This window comes from Nannospalax galili, unplaced genomic scaffold, assembly GCF_000622305.1.
Source record: "Nannospalax galili isolate Female #2095 unplaced genomic scaffold, S.galili_v1.0 scaffold1349, whole genome shotgun sequence".
NCBI classification, from domain to species: domain Eukaryota; kingdom Metazoa; phylum Chordata; class Mammalia; order Rodentia; family Spalacidae; genus Nannospalax; species Nannospalax galili.
The window spans coordinates 445,280-468,492 of record NW_008359755.1 but is presented as its reverse complement, the minus strand read 5'-3'; the positions used below and the strand labels follow the sequence as shown (position 1 = coordinate 468,492).

Below are 23,213 nucleotides of genomic sequence, written 5' to 3'. Positions count from 1 at the left end.
TTTTTTTAAATCCTGCAATAGCAGGGTGGTATATCCCTTTAATGCCAGCACTCAGGAAGCAGAGGCAGATGATCTCTGTGAGTTCCAGGCCAGCCACAGCTACATAGGAAGATCTTTACTCAAAACCATACCAAACAAAAAACCTGTAACAAGCGCACTGGAAGATCTTTTTACAATTAAAATTAATTGTGGGTGCTTTGTTGTTGTTTTGTTGTTTTTGTTTTTTTGTTCTGTTTTCTTGAGAGGATGTCAACTTTGTAGCCTTGGCTGGCCAAGAGAACACTGTGTAGGCTAGACTGGCCTTGAACTCACAGAAATCTGACAGCCTCTGCTACCACATCAGACTGAGTTTGTTGTTTTTGTTTTGGTTGGTTTGGGTTTTGGTTTATGTGGTAGACAAGCAGGCAATAGCAAGTCTGTATTTATATATATTTATAAACCTTTTTTCTGCTCTTGGGGATTGAACCTAGGATCTCATGTATCAAGTACTCTATCACTGAACTCTATTCCCTCAACCAGTCTACACCCTAATGATAAAAAAGAAAAGAAAGAAAATGACGACCAAGTAAATGGATTTGGCCCTGAGTACACTGTGAACTTTGAAAACTTGGTTTGAAAGCTTACACCTTGAGTAGGCTTTAAATACTTCAGAGAAGGGAGGTGATTTGGCACAGGCGGTAAAGAACAGTATAAAATTGCATCGTTTTTCTCCCTTCTCCCTCTATTAAAATCTTACAAATTCACGTTACAGGAGGCTCTCTTTCCCCCAGGAATTACTCAATGCAGAAGCCCTTCAAAGTGATACTAGAGACTTTGGAAGCACCATGGATGGGTTTTATGATCAGCAAGTCCCTTTTATGGTTCCAGGGGTAAGTTGATGTGGCTTTTAGTTTATTTTTGCCCTCGTTGATATGGACCTGGTCCTTACAGGGGAAGTGGGCTGACCTTGGACCACTTAACTCTGAATCATTTGTTGACCTCTTTCAGAAATCTCGGTCAGAGGACTGTCGAGGGCGACCTGTAATTGATAGAAAGAGGAAGTTTTTGGACACAGATCTGGCTCATGATTCTGAAGGTAATGAAGTACCCCCTTTCCTCCTGCTGTAGCCTCCTCAGAGCACCCCTGTAGGCTGGGACTGCTCTCCTCCTTAGCATAAGAAATGTCCTCAATCATTTGTTTTTAATTGCAGAGTTGTTTCAGGATCTTAGTCAACTTCAAGAGGCTTGGTTAGCTGAAGGCAAGTTTCTTGACTGTCCTATTTTCCATATAAAACATTTTACTGTTCCTTTTAGTAAGACATAAAGGTCTAATGTAATAAACCTCTTTTCCAGCACAAGTTCCTGATGATGAACAATTTGTCCCAGATTTTCAGTCTGATAACTGTAAGTACCTTTCTAGTGGTGACACATTTGTTCTGAAATTGTTTGGTCTTTGGTTATTCTTATCTAGAATACTCTTTCAGCCATAGCCAGAAGATTTGGATAGTGGTATGCATGCACTTTCTTTTAATAATTAAGGGTTAATCGTGAAGATTTGTTTCATTCCTTTTTGAAAATGTTTCTGACTCTTTTGAAGGCAAGATTTATTAAACATAGTTCAGTGAAATTTCTTTTTACCGTGAAAATATTGCAAAGTTTGAAGTTCTAAACTGTAAGTTAATATATAAGATGTGCCAAGCAGCTTAAATCTATTTTTATTTGTGTGTGTGCGCGTGTGCATGCATGTGTATGTGTGTGCACATGGGTGAAGATGCTGACAGCACCAGAAGGGGGTGTCAGATCCCATGGTACTGGAGTCAGAGGTGCTTGTGAGCTGCCTGACATGGGTGCTGGAAACCTAACTTTGGATCCTCTGGAAGAGCAGCAAGTGCTCTTAATTGCAGAGCCATCTCTCCATCCCTCCCAAACATCTATTAATTGTACATTTTCTTAAATCTTTTCATATATATGTATATAGATTAAGTCTTTGAACTGGGGTAGCTCAATGATCGAGCACTTGCCTAACATGCACAGGTTCCAGGTTCAAACCCCAGCATTGCAAAAAAGAAAAAAAAAATAATTTTAAATTAAGATATTGATGCCATTGATTAGTCTGACATTTCTCTTTTTTTTATTACTTTTTTTAATGTGTATGTGTGTATTGCCTGCATGTAGGTAAGTGCACCCTTAATGCTAGGGGCTCGTAGAGGACAGAGGCTGTCAGATCCCCTGGGACAGTTGTTAGCTGATATGTGGGTGCTGGGATTCGAACCTAGGTCTTCTGTAAGAACAGCCAGTGTTCTTAACCGCTGAGCCATCTCTCCAGCCCCTCTTTTTTTTTTTTTTTTAAAAAGCACACACTTAGTGGAAAATTCCAGTTAATTGTGGCTTCACCCAACTTGCCAATTTTGTTTCTTCTGCACTAACAAAGAGTGACTTGATTTGCCCTCACTTTTCAGTAGTTGCTATTAGAGAAGAGTAAAACCTTTTTCTTAAAATGGTCATTAGGTACTCATTACTTTCAATAATAAAATGTAGTGAGGACCGTTACAGATGGCTCTTGGTGCTGGTAGGGCCATGGGTAGCCTTGCCCTGAGCTTACCCGGCTGTCCTCAACAAGTTGGGGAGTTTTATGGTCCAGGCAGAGCTATCAAGGACAAAGCTGGCTGATGAAATCTGAGCAACACAAAGCTGCTCTAGAGAGCATTAGTCACTGGCGAATGAGCAGGTTTAGGAGAGGCCTGGAGAAGATGCTGCCTCTCTTGAGAGTTGCATCAGAGAATTTCATGTCTTAGTCATAGTTTATAATAGCAAGCACCTGAGCCAGCCTGGGATTTGATTTCTCATTTTGCACCAACAGATTCTTTCCAGCTTCGTTTTATCTCTGGGGTGTATGTGTGCATGTATGTGTAAAAATGCCACTGGGAGAGATGGTATCTGGGTGTGTATAAAGCTGGGTTTTCTAAATTCTATTAAGGAAAAGAACAGAGGTACCAGCTAAACAGTTTCTAATGTCCAAGGCAGAATGCCAGGAAGCTTTATAGATAAGAACCTATAGACGCATGGTTACTTCAGTTTAGTCACAGTTCAGTCAACTTGTGGATGTTGTCTATACAAAAGGAAATGTGTTTGCTAACTATTGCCATTTGATTGTTTCCAAGTGATTGGAGAGTTTGCCACTGAAAGGCTAAAGAAACATTACCTGTGTGTATCTGTGTCTGTGTAAGATGAAAGACAGAATCTGTAATTAAGTTAGGAGGCTGTGTGTTGACAGTTTTGCCCAGCCTTTCCAGTTCTTGCTCCAAAGCAACAGAAATTGCGAAACTGCAGAAGTTCCTTGAAATACTTTTATTACACTTCTGTTTCTCTCCAAAGAGTTAAAGGGGAGGAGAGGGGGAGATGACTGCACTCAGATTGATTGCATATGCTGTCTGTTCTTTAGAGAAGGATGTCAGCAAGCAGGATTTATATCTGAAGAAAGGTTTATCTGTGGGATAGACTCAAGCAAAGAAATCAATAAATGTGTCTTGGTTCTTTAGAGACAATTCCTAGTCAGCAGATGGAATGTGCTAAGTTCTTTAACTAGAATACCATACCTTAAATGGAGATGCTTTGGGGAGGGTGTTCCTGCTTACCACATACAATGTGGTTTTTGTTTTGTTTTTACTTTGTTTGCTTTTTGCTATAACGGCTTTTATGTACTTTAAGAACAAAATAGATGGTTGAGCAGCCTAGAGAAGACTTTTAGTACTTCCTCTGACTCTTAATTCGTAAGATGGAGTTTATGAAAGGATAGATTCAAATCAGTTGACTTGCTGGAGAGGTTAAACAGGAGCCCCCCCAGTGTGGGTGGGGTAGCCTAAGCCTTTCATTCAAGCCGGCATGCATGATTATAGTTCGTGTTCAGACTGACAGGGAATCCCTGGAAGAGCTGGTAGTACCCACAGGTGTCAGGAGTACAGACACCTTATCTCTCTAAGTGCTTTCCATAGCCTTGTGTGGAGTGCTAGCTGCTCCCACTGTCTTCTGGAAAGAGCCATTTAGGTAGCTCAATTTCCAAAAGAGGTTATATAAATCTTCTGGCTATGGGTACCCTGCCCATAGGCATCCATCTGTAAATGTGATTTGAAGAAGTGAAACCATCGTAATTCTTACAGAAATGCTTAGCTTTCCTCTGGCTCTACATTATCTCTGCCTCACAAATACAGATATTAGTAAAGGATACCTTACTTTGAAATTTCTTTTTTTAACATTTTTATTACATCTTGTTTATTATAAGTGTGTATATGTGCATGCTTGTGGAGGTCAGTCGACAACTTGCAGGAATTGATTCTCTCCTGCCATGTGGGTTCTGGAGATTGAGCTGAAGTTGTCAGGCTTGGCAGCAAGTGCCTTTGCTGAAGCATCTCGCTGGCCCTTTTTTCCATTTTTAAAAAGTTGTATGTGTGTGTGTGTGTGTGTGTCTGTGTCTGTGTCTGTGTCTGTGTCTGTGTCTGTGTCTGTGTCTGTGTCTGTGTCTGCCTGCCTGCCTGCATGCCATGGCTTGTATGTGGAGGTTAAAGGACAACTTGTGGGAGTCTCTTCTCTCTTTCCACCATGTGGGTTCCAAGAATTAAACTCAGATCATCATGTTTGGTGACCAGCACCTGTTCGATCTCAGCCATCCCACCAGCCCCTTAACCTGAAAGTTCTTTAAACATCAAAGTCAGGCTAGGCGTGGTGGTGCATGTCTTTAATCCCAGCACTCGGGAGGCAGAGGCAAGAGGATCTCTGTGAGTTCAAGGCGAGCCTGGTCTACAGAAATTGTACCATCTAGGACCCAGGACCTCTGCCAGCACCTCCCCTCACTAACCGCTTGGTCTTGAGAAATGACCTTGAAGAGCCAAGATTGTTTGAGCTGGATCAAACAATTATCCCTTGTAGAGATAATCTTAGCCCACTTCTAACCCTATTTTCCAGAAGAGATAGTGTCAGTTTCAAAGAGCTAGAAAAACTGACCTGAAACTGACCTGTGATTTGGGGATAAGTGAGGATTAGGTGAAACTGACAACAGCAAAGGATTTTACAGTAATATCCTTAGGGAAAGCCACAGTTTCAGTCTCAGTATGCCAGATGGAGTCAGGGCTCTGATGAGGATCTAGGAGGAGACTCCCAGGAAGGCTTCAGGGAGACCACTGGTCATCTCATCCCACACTTTAGTCTTCCTTTCTGTTATCCTGAGGAAGATGCACTTACCTTTGTGCTTAGAGTTTTTCTATTTAGGATTTAGAAGAGATGCAAATCAGAAAAGTTGTTAAAACTGTCTTTCCTTAAAGAAGCATTAGTATGTGAATACATAAAACTGCATGTCCTGCATAGCTGCAAATAAGTGTGCTTTGTGTGTATGTGACAAAATGCACATATTGCCACAGAGCTACCAAATTATGGAATCTGGGCCTCTATGTAGATCTGTAAACATCTTTCCTATACATTTCCTTTTTGAGGGGCGGGAGCAGGAGGAAAAGGTTTATTTAGCTTACATTTCCAGAGTATAGTCCAACATTGAGGGAAGGTAGAACAGGAACTCAAGGCAGGACCCAGGAGGCAGGAACTGAAGCTGAGGAGTGCTGCTTTTTGTGTTTTTAGTTTTTATTGAATTTCTGTATTATTTTCATGCAGAACATCATCTTTATACTCCCTTCCTCTTTGGCAGTCTCCCATAGCCCCCCGACTGGAGTTCGTACATTCTGTCATTTGTGTTAAGGCCTACTATGTTAGTGTTCCCAGATGCCCCTCAGTGCAAGTTCAACCACTGGGATCTAGTCAGCCTATCTAGAGTCCCTCCCTTTAAGAAGATCAGCTCTTCCTCCTCACCCAGTAGTAATCAGCTGCCAATAATTCTTTGAATAAGATTGGGACCTACTGTTCCTTTCTACATTTTTGTGCTGGGTTTTTGTCTGCTTAATTTTGCATGGGTCTTTATATGACACCATTGCTGTAGGTTTGTATGAGAAGGGTCTCAGGCACCTGTAGGACTATTTCTGTATGGTCATGCACTTCCTCCCTGGCTCTTAAAATCTTTCCACTCCCTCGTCCACAATGGTCCCTGAGCCTTGGGTGGGTGGATTTTAACATAGGAGTCCTGTCCAAGGACCCACACTCTGCAGATTCTTATTCTTTTTGTGTTTAGGCCATTTGTAACCTTTGTGTTCCTGGTCTTCTCTTGCATGAGGGGACTTCATTAATGAGAGTTGAAAGATGCGTTAGTGTTCTCTTCATCCCTTGTTCTGTGTTCCCTGAGCCTTAGGTACAGAGGTTGCATTGTAGATGTGCCACTTAGGCTTGGGCAATTCACAGACAATCTCTGTGCATGACCAGTTGCGGAGCTCTGTAATTATCTGTCTCTTCATCTTTCCTATACATTTTCACAGAATTAATAACAAACCAAAGACATAAATAAGACTGGAAGTCAAGGGGGCTGGAGAGGTGACTCAGTGATTAAGAGCACTGACTGCTCTTAGAGAGGACCTGGATTCAACTCCCAGCACTCTCATGGCAGCTTACAACTGTCTGTAACTCCAGTTGCAAGGGAATCTGATGCCCTCTTCTGACCTCCCCAGGCATTGCATGACATGGATGCACTCACATGCAGCCAATTTTACTCATACACATAAAATAAAAAAAAAAATTGGAAGTCAAGACTATTTTGACATGGGGATGAGGCAGATCTTACATTCAGAGCTGGCTTCTTGAGTCCTAATAATGAGTGTACTAGATTTCAGCATATATAATATATAAAGAACAGTTTGTTTTTTTTAAATACATATTTCAGTTCTGGTTTTCAAAAATCACATTTGTTTCAGCGGTAGCATCATGAATAATTAGAGATCTTCAATAATGGAAATACTTTATGCTAAGGAGAACGAATGATAAATCTCATTGTAAAATCATAGCCTCTTGTACCAAATACATTGCTTTAAAAATCCAAAAGACCTCATTGTCCCCTTGATTTATTCTTTTCAGATCTATGTTTGAAAAAATGCAATGATTGGAGGAAGTACAAGTAATTTCCTAAGGACCAGCTAATTAACTGATAAAATCAACTTTTCATAAATAAGTTGCACTAGATGTCTGGGAAATAGGATTAGCTGCTATGATCGCCCTTGAGCCTAAAACAGGCTGACTTTAATCCTGTTCCACTATGAGATTATTGTACCACATTTTTTTGTCTTCATGTTTAAATGCATGAAACAGATACAGTAGTAACATTTAAGGCTTTTCTGGGGAGAACACAGCATTCTAGCGTCTGATTTGCAGGGGAGGGGCGGGTAGCAAGGTTCCACCTTAACCTGCTCGGCTGTCTAAGGCCACTTCTAGGTGAGAGGATCTTCCCAAATTCTTTTGTGATGGAAAGTGAGTAAGAAAACAAGGCTGGGCATGGTGGCACACACCTTTAGTCCCAGCACTTGGGAGGCAGAGGCAGGCTGATCTCTGTGAGTTTGAGGCCATCCTGGCCTATGTAGTGAGTTCCAGGCCAGCTGAGGCTACAGGGAGACCCTGTCTAAAAAAGACCGAAAAAAACAAAACAAAACAGAAAACTGTATGTACTTTGGAAAGAAGAGGCTTGGCTGTCAGAGGTGTGCTTGCCTAGAGTCCTGAAAATGGGGAGAGAAGAAAAAAAAGCTGATGAAAATACAAGGGAAAACACGGAGGCGAGAGGATTCAACGTCAGATTTTGCATGTGCCTTTAGAATCTTTGCTAGATAGATCTCCACCTTGCCTCAGAGAGTCCTAAATGATTTGAGATCCTTTCCAGTTCCATAGCCTCTTAACATCCTGAGATCCAGGACTGTTAGTGACCCAAGACCATTGATCTAAAATCTGTGTTCAACAAAACTGACTTTTTCCTTTCAGTTAGGCTTATTTAAAACAGTGGGTTTTTTCTTACTGTTCTGTGTCTTTGCTCTCAATCTTCTAATAAAACCCAGTAGCCTTCCTCTAGTGTTCCGTTTGGTAAAAAAGATGGGAAATTAATCTGTCTACCAGGCAGATCACTTAGGAAGGTGCCAAAGGTAGCAAAGTGCTGGTATTGAGAACTCAGCATTTCCCCCTGCCCTTCAGCACACTGCAGTCTTATAAGATAAGGATGTAGGTAGGTGCTCTGATAAAGCTGGAAATTTGTACTGTCTGCCATTTTGTCTTGTCTCGTAGTATCATTGTAATTTCAGCCTCAGAAAAAAATATTACTGGGGGTCAGATGGGTTTGGTGTGTGGTTCTTCGCTGAGAGACTTCACTGCACATGTTTCTTGGGTTTTAATGGTGGTAAAAAACCTCCAGCCTCAGACTGACAGCCCCTTTCGGGCATACGGCTGCCCTTGAGGCAGCTTGGGCCCCATCTGTGCTCTGGCACACAGTGCCTCTCCATTTGGAATCCAAGGAGCTCAGAGTCTCGCCATGTTGCAGCTCCCAGCTCTTGGGTGAATGCCAGACTTCCTGATGCCATTACCGGGTTAGGTTGCTTTTTAAAAAATTCATTTTGTGAACTCATCAAGCTCATTTAACAGAGGCTTTGGTAGTCAGCTTTTACCATTGTCCTTTCTAGGCTCCTCTAAAAGAGTGGCAAGATGCTAGGCCTCTAGTATGTGCATGACACCCACGAGTCTAACAGTGTGTAGGCATAGATTATAACTAAATCTACTTTTGAACCTGGCATGCAGGTGAAGTAGATCAGCACCTCATGCATGAAAGGGAGAAGAGCCCCCCACAAAAGTCTCCTCTGCCCAGCAAATACAGGAGGCTCTTGTGCTTAGAAAGAGGAAATATGCAGAGGCTTGCTGCAGATGGTTGTCAGGAGTAGGCTTAGATCTAGCCTGTAAAGGACCAGGAGTTCCAGACTGATCCACCCAACAGTCAAGGAGTAGTTTGGAGATATTATACCCAGAAAGCTCTGAGAGTAATGGGGATCAGCAGTGAGATGAGGTAAATGAGACATTTGAAAGTAGATAGGTATGTTAGGGAAAAAAGAAAATAGTTCATGTGCTCGAATTTATCTCATTTGGTTGCCCTAAAGACATACTTTTCCTTGAAATCAAGTCTGGTTGTCAGACCAGCTCCATCAACTTACCCTCAGGATAGTTGTTGAATGTTTAGAAAAAAAACTTCTAAAGAAACCAAACTAGTTTTTCGCCTTGTACTTGCAGAGTCTTGGAATGGATTTTATCTTCCTACTCCAGATACACACATTTTTCCCTTTTGCTGTCACCAGGACATTCAGTAGGGTATGCTAAACCCTTCAGGGGCCTCTCCGAAGCCAAGAAAGGGAACTTTGAAATTAGGTAACCCTCTCGCCTGCAAGCCAGAGAATTTCCTAGTATCTCCCTATACCCTGGGGAGGATTCCCTGTGTAACTACCAGAGATGACTGAGGAAGAAAAGAGGTCTGGAGGGGCAAGGTTTCAGGGAGAGCTGCCCCTACTAAGCCAGTTTGCATAGGTAGTAGAAGCAGGGAGAAGCTACAGATTCTGAGCAGAGCCAAAGTGTCTGGTAGTCTGGCTTTTCTTTCAAACTCTTTTGCCCCAGGGCACTTCCCTACCTCACTTCTAGCAGATTTGCACAGCCTTGCAGATTTCAGCTACAGTCCTAGCCATTTGGATCCTAGTGCTGGTGCAGAACTGGCAGGCGCTCCTACAGTGTCTGACTTTCTTACATAAATGCAGCTCACTTGGGTGAGCAAGCTTCCCCTGTGGGGACAGCTGAGCAGCGGGCACTGTAAGTCTGCCCAAGCTAGCTGAGCTGCCGCCTCCCCCTCTTGCCCGAATGGAGCATTCCAAATTGGTTGTGAATGGAGGGTGGGGCTCACTGGCAGACTTCTTCAATGAATAACCAGACCCCATTGTGCAGCCTGTGGAAAAACAACCAACTCAAACAACACTGGGACTGTTAGAAATATGCTTGTGATTGGCAGCTTGGAGGGCCTCCAGAATTAGTTTCCTTTGGCTTCCTTGCTGCTCCCTGTTCTCCAAGCCTGGGCTTAATGGTCTTTGAGTTTTCATTTAAGTGCTCTCTTTTAACTCTCAAGCTGCCATGCTGAATTGAATATCTGGGCTGCGAGAACTGGTTGCAGTGGACCCATGAAACCATGAGTTGCCTCTCCTTGCTTTGCCTGCCTTTTTCAAGTGGTGCTTTCTAAAGGCAGTGGTATTAGAGGAGAGGGTGGGGTAGCTTGCCCTGGACAGATTTGTTGAGACTTGATCTGAAGATACCACCCTTTTATCTCCTTCCCCGGGTTGTGGCTTCAGTTCTGTACTGAAGATGGCTGCCAGCCCTCCTCTGACTCTGCCCCTCATTCTAGGTCTGAAGGATAGGTTTTTGCTGGCCTCAGGCAGTTATTTCTTGCTTAGACTTTTACATGGGGCAATAAAGCTGCAGTTTCTCTACTCCTTGACCTCTCTCTTGCTTTTCTTTCCCACTATGGTCAGATAAGTGTCACTTCAAAATGATAGTTCCCGGACTGGAGAGATGGCTCAGTAGTTAAGAGTACTTGCTACTCTTCTGGAGGAACCTGAGTTCGGTGCACAGCACCCATGTCAGTGACTTACAACCACCTGTAATCCAGCTCCAGGGGATCCAGTGTTCTCTTCTGGCTTCCTTGAATATCCATACACATATGGCGTATCCCCCCTTCCACATAAATGAAAATAAATTTAAAAAATAAAATGGTATTTCTACTTCCCAAACTCTAGTACTTAGCTAGTATGGGTCATACATACTATGGTGGCATCTGTTCCCAGACACTATAATCAAATGGTTGGCGTCCCCAAATGAATATCCAGGAAGTACCCAAAAGAACCAGCCTTGGAACACCTCTAAAGCCAGAGTGACTTACTCATGTTGGAAGTCGACTGGGCTCTAGGGGTACTCTCCTCAGTGGTATACACCCTTAAATAGCCTCTGATATCCTGGCTAACAGTCAACTCCCAGGACACCCCTGAAGGGCTAGGATAGGCTAGCCCAGTGCTTTGTGAGAATCATGAAAAGGAGTAACAACTAAAGAGCGAAACCAAATAGTAATGATTCAGTACAGTTTACTCAGGATTTTAAAAAGTTCATCTAAGTGGCTGCCTTTCATAATTAAGGTTCTTTGCATTTGGGTTTTTGTCCTGAAGTATTTCCCTTGCAGTTGGCCTTGCAGGGGCACCTTCCCTCTCCCATTAGAATAGGTCTGTGCAGATTGTCCTTTCTCAGAGAATTTGAGACCTGTCAGGAGGTGACTCTGTTGTTTGGGAAGATGCTGATGGTGGCTACCCAGCAGGTTGAAGGGGATGTTTCCTTATCTCAGTTGCAGACTTGAAATACTTTGTAATGGTCTGAAGAGCAATTCCCAGGGGTTTTTATATATTTTTCCATAAGATAAGGCACAAGAGGTGGGTGTTTCGTATACATTCATCTAGATTCTGGAGCCTGTCCCACATTTCCTAATCTTGAGGTGTGTGTGTATTTGTGTTTGGGGAGTTTTTTTGGGGGGGAGGGGAGTTGAGACATGGTAACCCCAGCAGGCCTGGAACTTGCTGTGTAAACAGAGATCCACCTGCCTCTGCCTCCTGAGTGCTAAGATTAAAGGCATGTACCGCCATGCCCAGCTCCTAGTCTGAGTCTCAGTAGAGAATAGTTGAGTGGAGATAAGCACCCTGCCTTTTTTTTTTTATGTATATGAGTGTACTTCCTGCATGTATGTGAGTATACCTGTGTCATGTAATGCCTGTGGAGGTGAAAGGAGAGCAGTGGATCCCCTGGAAGTGGAGTTATGGACAGTGGTTAGCCGCCATGTGGGTGCTGGGATTCGAACCCGGGTCCTCTTTAAGAGCAGTCAGTGCTCTTAACCGCTGAGCCATCTCTCCAGCTCCTACCCTGTCTTGCTAGAATATTAAGCAATATTAAGTCAGAAATTTTCTGTTTCTCCTCAGTTCTATTGTCATTCCTCTCCTTCCCCACTAGCTGTAGAATTTTTCTTTAGAGATGCTAGAAAACAGCATACTGGTTTATCCCAACCTTTATTTTGATGAATATTAAACTGAGGCCCTGCTTCCCAATTTCCAATCCAATTCAAACAGAATAATTTTCCTTCAGCTCCAAGTGTCTCCAAAATCAGAGAAGCCCTGTCATGTTTCTTTATGCACTCCTCAGCTCTGGGACCTGCTCTACAGTTAGACTTGGTGCTTGTGCTTAGCATACCAGCATATTCTCTCCTCTTCCAGCCCCATCTTCCAATACCAGCCTCCCAGCTAGTAACAGTTCAGGGTCTCAAAACCTAGTTTCTAAAGGGTTGTAGGTTCTTATGAGTGACCTTTGAAGAAAATGAATTAGGGCTATTAGTCATTTTCTATTTCCTCCTTGGGATGTCTGTAGTCATGTGTTCTTGGTGTTTAGACTGAACCCTCATGAGTGCTTCCTAGGAAATCTGCATGTATAGGGAAGCAGGCCCAGCCTGGGCACCCTGACACCTTTGTGGTGTGCCTGCCTGTAAGAGGAGGTAGGTTAGTGACAGAAAGAAATGGTTCAGGGAGAAGCCGGTTTCCCTGGAGTTTGGAGTTTCTCCTGTCAGATTGTCAGAGTGAATTTTAAATTTAAAGTTAAAGTATTTGCATAGGGCTTAAATGATATTTCAAGTACTTCTAATGTTTCATTTAATGCAGTTCAGATGAGAACTATATAAATTGGTAGAAAACTTATAAAAACAATGAAGCTTAAGGCTCAGCTTAAGGCTCCCCTTTACCACCCCCTTTGAAGAACAGTGTCCTGGGCCAGGTGTGGTGGTGCACAGCTTTAGTCCCAGCACTCGGGAGGCAAAGGCATGTGGATCTCTGTGAGTTCGCAGCCAGCCTGGTCTACATAGCGAGTTCCAGGCCAGCTGGGACTACAGGGAGACCCTGTCTCAAAAAGACCAAAAAAAAAAATAGTATCCTGTTTGCCGTTTTCCTGCTATATGTCCACTGTAAGCAGAGATGTGGTAAGATCTGCTGTGGTCAGTGTAAGGCCTCAGAAGAGGAAGCCATACCTCCGTCTCTTACTCTGCCCACACCAGAATCTGCAGAGCAGGGCTCTCTTCAGACCTCTTTCTCTACTATGAAAATAAAACAGTTGTATCTCGGGGTTGGAGAGTTGGCTCAGCCGTTAAGAGCACTGGCTATTCTTGCAGAGGTTCAGTTCCCAGTATCCACATGGCAGATAACAACTGTCTGTAACTCCAGTTCCAGGGGATCCGATGCCCTCTTCTGAACTCTGCGGGCATTGTACAACACAGGCGCACTTACAAACATGCAGGTGATAACACTTATACCCATTAAAATAATAGTAATAATAGTAAAAGGTTTTATATCATATTGGCGAAGGTTAAATATTAGAAACATTGGCATAGTTACTGAAGGAAGATAGTAACTTGGTCTGAAGGAAGCTCAGATCCTTCTTGGGCTTATCAGTTACATTGTTACTTTACAAAACACCTTGGGTGTGTGGAAGGCTGTGAGTTAGATCCAAAGCTTATCCTCAGCTTTTCTTGGAGTCATCTCTGTATAGGTAGACCAGCCTTTTGCTTAATTGTTAAAAGATATTCTGGTGTTCTCATTGCCTGTAAGTCCTAGGAGATAAGACTTCTTCAGTGTTACCAGTGATAATACTCACCCTGTATAGCATATTTCTTATGGAAGAGACCCACATCTAGCCATACATGACCCCCTACCTCAATCCAAGTTGGCCCAATTCTTCCTTTTAATTTCTAACTCTTCAATTTGAGGTCTCTGGGTTCCCATTTTTAAAATACTTTTTTAAATTTATTTTTTTATGTGTATGAGTGTATTCTAGCCTGTGTACGTAAGTAATACTGACGTCATGCAGTGCCCATGGAGGTCAGGAGAGGGTGTTAGATCCCCTGGAACTGGAGTTACAGATGGTTGTTAGCCACCATGTGGGTGCTGGGACCTGAACCCAGGTCCTCTGCAAGAGCAGCCAGTGCTCTTAACCACTGAGACATCTCTCCAGCCCCTACGTTCCCATATTTAGAGTGCTAAAGAAGTAATCCAAAATTGTTGATAGAAATGCATTGTTTGAAGAAAAGGAACTGCACAGATCCAAGCTGTTTCAGGAGTAACACTGGAGTGTGGAAAGCATTAAAAGAAAGAAATCGGAAACTTGTTGATGTGGCCATTATAGTCTCTCAGTTCTCTTCAGAACTCTGAACGCACTTTTCCAATGTTCTGACAGCTGTGTTCCTGCTGCCTCATCATGATCAGAGTGCTTTCTCTGGACCTACACGGTCTCCACAATATCTTTCAAAGTGCCTAGCATATTTAAGTAATTCATCAACAAAATTTGTATGGTTTTATTCCAGAACGGCTTGGTCCTTGAATGTCCAAATGCTTGGTGTGACCTCATTTGCTCTTATGGAGAAGAGAATGTCTTCTTCCCTTCCACCTCTTCCCACTGTAGCAAGGTCTGGCTCTAATTCCCTTGGTTATTTCACTCTGGTAGTCCCCAGCTATTTTCTTCCATGAAGGGCTGTCAGAACTTCAAAAACCTGGCTCAGTCTTAGGCTGGTCTGGATGGTCCTGCTCTGTGCCAACATAATCTGGCCCCATTTGTTGCCCTTTCTTACAGTTCATGTCATGATTTTAAGTTCAAAGGCTTTTCCCTTTTGCTTTTTTTTCGGTCTTTTTTGAGACAGGGTCTTCCTCTAGCTTCAGCTGTCCTGGAACTCACTATGGAGACCAGGCTGTCCTGGAACTCACAGAGCTCCACCTGCCTCTGCCTCCCAAGTGCTGGGATTAAAGGCGTGCGCCACCACGCCTGCTTGACAATTTTTTTTAAATACAAGATTTTCTGTGTACCCTAAACTGGCCTCAAATTCATTATCCTCCTGTTTAAGCCTACTAGGTGTTGGGATTATATGTGTACCCCACCTCATATTTTTTTTAATCTTTTATGGTTGTTGACTGACTGAGATACTTTTAAATGTAGGAATGCAAATAGCACACTGAAATATTAATCTTGGGCCTGGAAATCTATCTACATTGTTGATTTGTTCATGTCTTACATTCATGTTGCTGTGTTGACCTTAAGAGAATAGAGAGGTGTGGGCGTAGTGGTGCAGATCTTTAATCCTAGCACTTGGGAGGCAGAGGCAGGCAGATCTCTCTGAGATCTGTGGCTACAGGGAACATTGTCATGTTGCTCATGGGACACTAATTAGTACAGGAAATGCTGTCATGTTGCTCATGAGACACTATTTTGTCTCAAAAAGACAATAATAATAAATGATAATAATTAATAATAGAGAGGGTCATGTCGCTAGAACCTTAGAAAGAGTTTGTACATGTTTGAGTGTTTGAGGAGAGAGGGCTTTTTGGAAAGTCATTAAAAATTTTAGCATAGCTGGGTACATGACTCAGCTTGCTGTACAAACAGGAGGACTTGGGTCAAACCCCCACTAGCTACATAAAAAGTCAGGCAGAAACTTGGTGCTGTGGCGTACAGAAAGAATCACTGACTCGCTGATCACCAGCCTGGCTCCATGATCAGTGATTCTGTCTCAGAGGAATGAGATGGGAGTGATAGAGCCGAACAGAAGGTGGTGTTCTCTGGTTTCCATAGGCACGCACCTTCACATCTACGTGCACATAGAAACACACAAGCACTCACACACGCACGCACACACATATACACACACAGACGCACATGCACGCACGCACGCACATGCACACGCGTGCGCACACGACAAAACCAAAACACAGTTTCTCTAATGATTTCACTGTATTGTACTTGAGCATTTATGGTTACAAAGGTTAGCTATATTAGATATGAAAGTGGCACATTTCCCTGTAACTGCTCCAGTTCTGCTGTTAGAACTTGTTGCCCCCTAACTAAAATTAATAACATTTCCAATTTTTATTTTTGGAAACTGTTGTTAGGCAGGATTGATGCCAAATGTTGAGCGGGTCTGAGCATTCCTCTTACTGGGTTTGGAAATCTTAGGTATCTCCTTTTCCAAATACTCCTTTTCAAGTGTCAGAACATATCCACTTAGCCTATCTTCCAGGACAGGGTATTACTTATTGTCATTATTCCCTGCTACTGTAGCAGACACAAAGCATTTAGAGTTAATAATAATGTCTTTTATGAGTGATTGTTGTGCTCGTGAACTCATAGCCATGGTTACCTGCCCAAGAACAAGCCAGTTAATAATTGCAGCATGGATGAGGGAGGGGGCTCATGAGGCTCCACTCCCAGCTGAGGCACTATTGGCAATTGATGGCTGGGGGGGACTAGGGGAAGAGGGAATAATTTTTCTTCAAGCGTGTGGCCACTGGTAAGTAACCCTGCTCATAATAAGTAGCACTAATTGGACTCTAGGTTGTTGGGGACCGGGAGACATACAGGGGTGTGGGGCCAAGTAGGGTGGTTATCATCAAGATATGGTTGTATATATGTGTGAATTTGTCAAAGAATGGATTAAAAACTACATATTTCTGGTAATATAGTAGAATTTGGAAAGCAAGCGTCCTCCTATCTTTTTGCTGATAGTTACCTATGTGAGGCATGTCTCTAAAATTTGTCAAAAAGGCCAGAGCTAGGAAAAGGCAAGAGTAAATTGGAAAATCAGTCCCTGGCCTTGTTTTGCTTTTTATGCCTGGACCCCAGAGAGCATGAGCACTCCCTTTGGTGCCTTCAAGTCCTCTGCTCTTTGCTAGTAGGATAGTCAGAGGAGCCTGGGGATAAGTCAGGAGAAGAGGCAGGGCTGGCTCTTCCCAGGGCCCTTCAGCTCTGCCCTGCCATCATTCCTATATTCCAGGTTCCTTCTGCTTGAATTGCTCTGCTGTCTTTCCTCAGATCCCACAAGCCTACCACAATTAAAAGGGGTAGCACTGCCACCCTACCCCCCCACCCCAGTCTTTGAACCAAACAGAGCATATGATGGTGAAATGATGGTGACTGGGAATGGACAAAGAGGGAGCGGTAGCCTAGTGAGTGGTGAGCTACTGCCTCTGTAGGATTATGGCTCTGAAGTCCTGAGGAACATCTAGCCATATCTGAACATGTATTCTACAGCACATTCTCATGGGAGCCTCTGGAGAAGAAGCTGCCACCTCAGACCTAGCTTCATTCATGGGCTTGCCATTCGAAAGCAGGTGTTGATATTCTGGTCAGCTTCCAACAGGACACACAATGTTACATGTAAAGTAAGATCACAGCTGTTAAACATGATCAAACAAGGCCCTCTGCCAAGGTCAGGCTAGCACAGCTGATTTGGGAAAGGTGAGTCTGACCCAGCTGAAGATTATGAAACTAAAGAAGGGAAGAGGAAGAGCCCGAAGCCAAACCTAAATGTTTATGACAAGAAGTAGAAGGCAGCTTTGTCTGTATGTGAGGCTGAGAGGTAAAGGTAGGATTGGCCTTCTTCTCTGACCTCAGTATAGCAGGTGGGAACTTTCTTCCCACACCATGTCTGCATAACCTTTTTTTGGTATTAATTCCTTCACATTCTATAGCTATATAAATTTTGTATGTATTCAGTGCAGAGTTTGTGATGAATTCAAACTTTGGTGATTTTTGAAACAATGGAAAGCTTTATTACCCAAAGTAGTTATTGCCTTAAAAAAATTTTTTTTCATCCGGATGTGCTGGCGCACACCTTTAATTCCAACACTTGAGAGGCAGAGGCAGGCCCATCTCTGTGAGTTCAAGGTCAGCCTGATCTACATAGTGAGTTCCAGGCCAGCTGGTATGAAACCCTCCTCCGTGGCCCCCTGCCCTGGAAAAAAAAAAACCAAAAGAAAAAATTGTTTCTTTTGAATGGAACTGTTATTCTTTGTAACAATAAGTATATATTTTCAGCCCTTGTGGTAGGACTGCTGGTTGGACAGTCCATTGGTCTGTACCCCTCAGAAAAATAGATATTGTTAGTCAAGGGAAATACTGTTTTTCCTTAATGGCTTCTCCTCCTCCTCTAGGTCTCATGCAGCCCAGGCTGGCCTCAAACTCACTGCGTTGCTGAGGATGACCTTGAACTCCTAATTCTCCTGTCATTTCCTCTCAAGTGCTAGGATTACAGGGTACACCATGCCTGGCTTGTTTTTTCTATTTTGAAACAGTTGGGTTATTTCTTTGAAGATTGTTTCTATGTTACAGAATATAAAGATTTTTCAAAACTCAAGAATTCTTGGATCTTGGTGTTAACTGTTGGCACTATTTGACTAAGACAGGGCTGATATGGTTTTGGTGTTTCGTTTTGTTTTGTTTTGTGTTTGAGACAAAGTCTCACTATGTAGCATAAGGTTATCCTCAAGTTCACAATCTTGCTGACTCACTCTCACCAGTACTATGATTTTAGGTGTGTACCATCATGTCTGGCTTGAGGGCTGCTATTTTTTTCTTTTTAGTAAATAAAAACTTAAAGGAACATATATATAAATCATAAGGGGTACTACTGTATAATGAACTTCCACCAGCAGGATAAACCCTTAGATTGGGAAACAGAACTGTTGAGTATGTAAGACATTTCCATGTGTTCTCTTAACAGGCACCACCCCCTGAAAATAACCTCATCCTGACTTTAAGCACCATAGATTAGTTTTGTCTCTTTACATTTTTTTATTTTTTAAAAATATTTTATTATTTTTATTTTATGTATATGTGTGTTGCCTGCATGTAGGTAAGCACACCCATGTCATACAATGCCAGGGGCAGACAGAAGAGGCTGTCAGATCTCCTGGAACTGGAGTTAGGACAGTTACCGACAGTACATGAAGGTTCCGATGTCCCAACCTTTGTCAAATGCATGACGTTTATTTATTTATTTTTATTTTTTAAAAAATACTTTATTTTTATTTTATGTGCATGCATGTACTGCCTGCATGTAGGTAAGTGCACCCATGTCCTGTAATGCCTGTGGAGGACAGAAGAAGCTATGGGATCCCCTGGAACTGGAGTTACGGATAGTTGTTAGCTGCCATGTGAGTGCTGGGATTTGAACCCCAGTCTTCTGCAAGAACAGCCAGTGTTATTAACCTCTGAGCCATCTCTCCAGCTTGCGACAGTCTGCCTGTGCCCCCAACTGGCCTGGAACTTGCTATGTAGACCAGCCTGGCCTTGATCTCACAGAGATCAACCTGCCTCTGCCTCCTGAGTGTTAGGATTAAAAATGTTCATTGCTAGCCAGGCGTGGTGGCGAACGCCTTTAATCCCAGCGCTCGGGAGGCAGAGGCAGGCGGATCGTTGTGAGTTCAAGGCCAGCCTGGTCTACATAGTGAATTCAGGTCAGCTGGGACTGCAGGAAGACCCTGTCTCAAAAAAACAAAAAAAAAAAAAAAATGTTCATTGCTACCACACACATCCTCTTTAAATTTTTTTTTTCTATAAGGGTGCATATACTGTGTCTACCTTTTTATGCCTGGCTTATTTTCTTAGCATATTTGTAAGACTCATGTCTGAATAAATATAATTATAATTTCTTCATTCTAATTTCTGTATGGTGCTAAAGTTTTGTTTAATGTTATATTATATTGAACCTATAGATAAATTTTGTAAGAATTTTATCTTCACAATATGAAGCTTTTCAGGCCATAACATAATATATCCTTCAATTTAGTCTTTAATTTTTGCTAGTGTTTTATAGGCATCACACATATTTAGATAACTGATATTTCTGTTGCTAATATAAATGCATTTTTGTTGCATTTTTGCTTACTGTTCATGTGTGTATGCGTATGGGCACATGTGCTATGACATATGTGTGGTAGTCAAAGGGCAACTGGGAGTGGGTGCTCTCCTTCCATCATGTGGATCTCAAGGGTCAAATTCCGGTGACCAGACTTATTGATGGGCACCTTTACCCACTTAGCCATCTCACTGGCCCTAAATGTCTTTTCTTATTTCACAGTGTTTTGTTACTGGATTTTTAAAAAATTCTTTCTGTATATTAACCTTGCCAAATTAGCCTATTTTTAAAAAATATTTTATTTATTATTTTTATTTTATGTGTACTAGTGTATTGCTTACATGTATTGTGAGTGCACCCGTGTCGTGCAGTGCCGTGGAGGTTAGAGGAGGGCTTCAGATTCCCCTGGAACTGGAGTTAAAGACAGTTTGTAGCTGCCATGTGGGTGCTGGGAATCGAACCCAGGTCCTCAGCAAGAACAGTCAGTGCTCTTAACCACTGAGCCATCACTCCAGCCCCAGCCTATTCATATTTTCTATGTGCCCATCCAGACCATCTGAAGAATGACAGTTACATGCCTTTCTCATCCCTTTGCTTCATCCCCCCCCCCCTTTTTTTTTTCCTTTATTACACTGGTGAGGACCAGGCTGTTTTTTATAATCTTGTGTCAGAAAAATCTAAGGCGTTTTTTCAGTCTAATAGGAAGTTAAGTTGTTTGATAGGTAAACACCATCTCTAGATTTAGAATATTATGATGGGCTAGGAAACAGTACGTTGTACTTTGTAATGTGTACCTGGATGTGGACTTAATTACTCCTGACAAACAGTTTTTAATCTGCTTTTATAAATAACTTCTTTAGTAGAGTTCTTATAGTCACATAGAGATCTGAGTTCAGGCAGTGTTGGGAGGGACACAGGTCTTCGGAGTGCTTACAGTTCTCTAACTGAGAGAAGACTCTGGAATGCAGATGGAGAAGGAGACCTTTTGATGGGACACTAGAACAGTAGGCTTGGATCCAAAGAATAAGGGCTGTCCAGTCAAAGAGGTTAGTTCCAATAGGAATAAAGGAGGATCCTGGACAGTTGGTGTCACAAAGATACGGGAGGTGTCTGATCTTGAGTGGATTAAGTATCAGAGGTGTGCCCACCTAAAAAGGCAGGCAGCCTGAGCCAGCAGCCTTATGATGGGGGAAAAAAGAAATTTTTCTGTGTCTTCTGACATACGACTTTCTTCATCTCTTTACTTCTTTAATCTGCCTCCCTTCTCACTTGCAGTAAGATCTTGCTATGCAGTCCATGGTGACCTTGAACTGTGTTCTCCTGCCTTAGCCTCTGAGTTCTGTGATTAGAGGCTTATACCACCATGTCTGGCTTTCTTTTGCCCACACCATCTTTTTTTTTCCAGGCAAGATCTCAAGTAATCCAAACTGGCCTCAAACTTGCTATACTATAGCCAAGGATGGCCTTGAACTGCTGCTCCTCCTGCCTCTACCTAAGTACTGGGATTACACATTACAGACATGAGCCACAGTGTCCAGTTTCATCCCACCCCCCATTTTTGGGTTTTAAGACAGGGTCTCACTATGTAGACCAGGCTGGCCTTGAGCTCAGGGATACACCTGTCTCTGCCTCTGGTGTGCTGGAATTAAAGGCATGCGCCACCATACCTGGCTTGGCTAATTCTTGATTTACTCTTTTTTTCTTATGATTACCTCTGAGAGACAATGTAATACAATGGCTAAGAACTTCTTGGGTAGAAATCCTGGCCACTTACTAGTTGGGAGATTGTAACAAGCTCCTTTGAGCCTTGTTTTCCTATCTATAAATGGAAAGAGTGGAAATAATTTTTCCATTAGGTTGGAAAGACTGAATAAAATAAGCAAAGTACTAGGTGCATAGAGAATGCTATGGGGGTGGGGGGGTTCTTGCCTTATATAAGCCTCTTTCTTGGCCTGGCTCTTTTGTTCTTTCCAGAATCACTGGTGGTTCTTGGGGGCTGGTAGATGGCCCAGCAGGCAAGAGTACTTGCTGAGCAAGCATGAGGACCTGAGTTAAAACTCCCAGCACACAAGTAAAAGGCCAAGTGAGACTGTGGGTGCCTGAAATCCCAATGTTGTTGGGGCCGGGTAGAGATAGGATCACTGCTGGCCACTAACCTAGCTCGAAGCTCAGTGAGAGACCCTGACTCAAAGGAGTAAGGTGGAGAATGATAGCAGGACACCCAATGTCCTTCTTCCTGGTCTCCAAGTGCACCTCCATATACATGTGCACGTTACGCATGTGCACACACGAACGTACTTTCAACCAGGTATAGTATGATATTTTTGTTTTAGTTGAAATGAAAAAGGTTTCTATCCTCTATTTTTAATTAACTAGGCAGTGATGGGAATGCCTTCCGTTTCTGTCTGCTGTTAAATGACAGCAGAGTGCCTTTGCCTCTTCTTCCAACAGCCCTGTCTCCAGTACCTCGCATGATTCCTTCAACTCCTTAGACCTTGGGGTTCTTAACTTAAATGTAAAAGGTCGATGAAGTATACCGAGGCCTCAGTTAACTTCTCAACTGCTGAAACTTAAAATCTTGAACTTCATGCAGTGAGGAGAGGACCTTGTCTGTTGTGCTTACTGTTGTAAGTGCCAACTTTCTCAGAATGTTGATCTCCTCTCCGATCCTCAGAAGGGAAGGCAGGAGTAAATCTTTGTAACAATGAAGGTGGTCCATATTCATCACAAATTGTCGAGGCGCCATTGACTTTGTGGTTCTGTCTTCCATAGTCTGAGCTTAAACTCCAAAGTTTTTAATTGTAGATGTTTTTCAGCTCAAATAGCTAATACTTTCAGCATTTCTCAAACTTCCTCAGAAGTCTGTGATCCTTTCTCAGTTCCAATTCAGTGTCATCCTTTATGGTCCTAGATGCCTGTCATCATTTAGTGAGTCCACTGTGTAAAGGCAAACACATTTTTTGGGGGGGGGTGGTCTTTTTGAGACAGGGTCTTCCTGTAGCCTTAGCTGTCCTGGAACTCACTGAGACCTGCCTCCTGAGTGCTGGGATTAAAGGCATGCATCACCACGCCCGGCAAACACAGTATTTTTAAAAAACACAGGGAATAACGTTACCATTGAAGTCTACCCGATGACTTTGTAGACATACACAGGTGCCAAGGATCCGAGTGCAAACGATTATGACTAGTAATGATCAGATACATACAGATTAGATATGCACGCGCCAACATCTCAGTGTTAGTAGCAAAAACAATGAGTCCTTCTGTAGGAAACAGTATATTTTGGAATGAAATGGAGATCTTTTTTGAGGGTTGAAAACTCATTCAATTTTGCGTCTTGCAGGGCTTATGCTGAGTTCAATATTGTATAACTGTATTAATTCAACGGCGAACCTAGAAATTTTATAGCCACTTTTGGGGGAGCTGTGTTTTTGCTCTGGAAATTGTTATTGGGCATGTTAAAGCTGTAATAATATGCTTCTTCTAAAAAAAAATTAAAAAAACGTAGGAAACGGCAAAAACAAACAAACAAAAACAAAACACATAATTT

At 42.6% G+C, this 23,213-nt stretch overlaps 1 protein-coding gene across 3 annotated transcripts in view; it reads left to right on the top strand.

Moving 5' to 3' along the window:
- Nucleotides 1–23,213, top strand: part of Etv5 (ETS variant 5) — a 76,612-nt gene that overhangs the window by 2,588 nt on the left and 50,811 nt on the right. For 2 of the 3 annotated variants that reach the window (XM_029558913.1, XM_008823623.2), the window contains exons 2-5: nucleotides 771–869; nucleotides 988–1,075; nucleotides 1,191–1,238; nucleotides 1,333–1,383. In XM_029558913.1, the coding sequence (XP_029414773.1) occupies nucleotides 825–869; nucleotides 988–1,075; nucleotides 1,191–1,238; nucleotides 1,333–1,383 (232 nt within the window). In that variant the 5' untranslated portion in view covers nucleotides 771–824. Of the gene's footprint in view, nucleotides 1–751; nucleotides 870–987; nucleotides 1,076–1,190; nucleotides 1,239–1,332; nucleotides 1,384–23,213 lie in introns of all 3 variants that reach the window. The other variant, XM_008823622.2, reaches the window with a different exon arrangement.